The sequence below is a fragment of the Phyllostomus discolor genome, chromosome 11 (genome assembly GCF_004126475.2).
Source record: "Phyllostomus discolor isolate MPI-MPIP mPhyDis1 chromosome 11, mPhyDis1.pri.v3, whole genome shotgun sequence".
Classification (NCBI taxonomy): Eukaryota; Metazoa; Chordata; class Mammalia; order Chiroptera; family Phyllostomidae; genus Phyllostomus; species Phyllostomus discolor.
Window position 1 is genome coordinate 63,072,734 of NC_040913.2, and position 3,142 is coordinate 63,075,875.

Sequence of the window (3,142 nt, forward strand, 5' to 3'; positions counted from 1 at the left end):
AAAAGTATTTGTTTTTCTTGTTATTAAATACAACATAGAATCATTTGATAGATATCTGCTGTGCATATGCCCTCTGCTGGAAACTCTACTTTTCTCTGTGAGCTCTTTTCTCTTTCTTGTCTTATAGCCCTTTGATTATCTAGGAAAAATGAAATGTTTGTAGTTGACTTCAGAAAATATTTAAAATTTAAAAAATAAGTGACCTAAGAAATAAAAAAATAAGCAAGTAGCTTCTTCTTAGCTTCTTCTTAGAAATAAATTAATACATTATAACATTAATACAGAGTGTGGCAAAAGTAGGGTTATAGTTGTTTAGGGTATAGAAAATAATACAATAATTAATAAACAATAATACAAGAGTAAACTTTGTGTTTCACATACTCACAGCTGTAAACCTACTTTTACTCCACCCTGTATATCAAAGGAAAAAATGCAATATCCTGATAGAGGCTGAAAATCTAACTGATGAAATTCTACATCATTCTGATATAAGCTATGAATAAATTAAGAGTATACAAATGTATATCTAAAATCAAATCTGGCATAATGATTACTAGTAAAAGATAAGAAACATTTTTATTAAAGTCAGAAAAAAATTAAGAACACTCAATACCACTACTGCTCTTTATTGTTTAGGGGCACCTAGCTAAAGTAATATATTCAAAAGAATGAAAGAAGTACAATAAAATTTTAAAGCAGGAGCACACAATATTTGGAATAATAAAGGTGAAATCCAAGAGAATGAACTGAATGTATTATGAAATGATAAGAAATTTAATAAGATGACTGGTTGAAAAATTAGTATGTAAAATGATATATAAAAGTAGGCTTACATATATGTAAGCAATAGCCACTTATAAATACAGTAGATTAGAAGTCTTAATTTTCAAAGGAATATTAAAGTTAGCAGACCAGAAAAATGTCAGTTTTCCTTTTTCACTCAGAGTTGGACATGTAAGTAATTTTAACCACTCCTCCTATCTCAGACCTTTAGACAACAGCAGTTTGCAGTGCTAGGGATGCTCACAATGCAATCTCTATTCTCTGCCACCCCGAGATAAACTCCATCTGTAAATATGTCTTCAGTGAGAGAAATGAGTTTATACATCTGTGAAAAGATTGTATGTAAATGTTCATAGCGTCTTCATTGTGATGGCTCTGAATTGGAAACGACCCAAGTGTGCAACAGGAGAGTGGATAAAAAAGTGTGGAATGTTGTACCAGAGCCACTGCCACCAAGTCCAGATCAAATGCCGTGCACCACTAACGCCCATCTGCCGTGCACACTTGATTCCTTTTGGTTCTAAGTCCAATATGGCAACTCTCAAAGATCAGCTGATTGTGAATCTTCTTAAGGAAGAACAAACCCCCCAGAATAAGATTACAGTCATTGAGGTTGGTGCTGTTGGCATGGCCTGTGCCATCAGCATCTTAATGAAGGACTTGGCAGATGAACTTGCTCTTGTTGATGTCATGGAAGACAAATTAAAGGGAGAGATGATGGATCTCCAACATGGCAGCCTTTTCATTAGAACACCAAAAATTGTCTCTAGCAAAGACTATAATGTGACTGAAAACTCCAAGCTGGTTATTATCACAGCTGGGGCATGTCAACAGGAGGGAGAAAGCCGTCTTAATTTGATCCAGCGTAATGTGAACATCTTTAAATTCATCATTCCTAATGTTGTAAAATACAGTCCCAACTGCAAACTGCTTGTGGTTTCCAATCCAGTGGATATCTTGACCTATGTGGCTTGGAAGATAAGTGGCTCTCCCAAAAACCATGTTATTGGAAGTGGTTGCAATCTGGATTCAGCCCGGTTCCATTACCTAATGGGGGAAAGGCTGGGAGTTTACCCATTAAGCTGTCATGGGTGGGTCCTTGGGAGCATAGAGACTCGAGTGTGCCTGTGTGGAGCAGAGTGAATGTTGCCCGCGTCTCCCTATAGACTCTGCACCCTGCCTTAGGCACCGATGCAGATAAGGAACAGTGGAAAGAAGTTCACAAACAGGTGGCTGACAGTGCTTATGAGGTGATCAAACTGAAAGGCTACACATCCTGGGCCATTGGACTGTCTGTGGAAGATTTAGCAGAAAGTATAATGAAGAATCTTAGGCAGGTGCATCCCATTTCCACCATGATCAAGGGTCTCTATGGAATAAAAGAAGACGTCTTCCTCAGTGTTCCTTGCATCTTGGGGCAGAATGGAATCTCAGATGCTGTGAAGGTGACTCTGACACCTGATGAAGAGGCCCGTTTGAAGAAGAGTGCAGATACACTGTGGGGGATCCAGAAAGAGCTGCAATTTTAAAGTCTTCTAATGTTGTACCACCTCACTGTTGAGGCTACAACAGGATTTTAGTTGGAGATTGTGCATATTGTCCCTTTTATCTGATCTATGACTAAAAACACCAATTTCCTAAAGATAGAAATAGTAATGGTTCACCTGTATCTCTGTCCTCATGCTGGATGGTACTTACCTTGCGTAGTCCTAACCTGGTCAGTGTGAAACAGTTCCACCTCTTCAGAGGCACCACTGCCAGTGTTGCACACACTGTAGTTGCCCTTCAAACTAGACGAGTGTCCACTGTGTGTTACATAACTTGTGGTTCCTTTACCCAGTGTGCCTAGTCCAACTTTTTCTCTCCAGTCAGTCACATCCTAGGATCCAATGTATAAATCCAGTGTTGCATGTCTTGTGCATAACTTCTTAAGGATCTTATTTTGTGTACTATATGAATCAAATTAGTGTACCTTGCCATATAATGTAAACAGAAATTCTACATGTAAATAACACAGCCAACTATCCAAGTGTCATACCAACTAAAACACCAAATAAACCTTGAAAAAAAAGTGTAGAATGTTTATACAATGGAGAACTACAGAACAATGGAAAAGAAGGGTAAATAATAATTCCTACAGGTAACACAGATGGATTGTATGGAAGTAAGACTGAGAGAAAAACTAAACATAAGAGAATCTATTATACAGTTTCATTTTATAGTATGAATCAGGATCAGGAAAAACCAACAGATGATGATTGAATTAAAACGGTGCTTGCCTTCAGGATGCAGACATTTACTAGAAAGGAGCCCAAGGAATCTTCTGGGTACTGAAAATAATCTATGTCTTGATCTGAGT

General features: G+C 37.6%; 1 protein-coding gene across 1 annotated transcript; it reads left to right on the forward strand.

The window, feature by feature from the left end:
- The first annotated feature begins 1,235 nt into the window (after positions 1-1,235).
- Positions 1,236-2,773, forward strand: LOC114508876 (L-lactate dehydrogenase A chain-like). The gene is given in 2 exon segments (XM_036011449.1): positions 1,236-1,885; positions 1,888-2,773. Coding segments are annotated over 2 exon segments (996 nt in total). The 5' UTR covers positions 1,236-1,314; the 3' UTR covers positions 2,313-2,773.
- Positions 2,774-3,142: the final 369 nt, after the last annotated feature.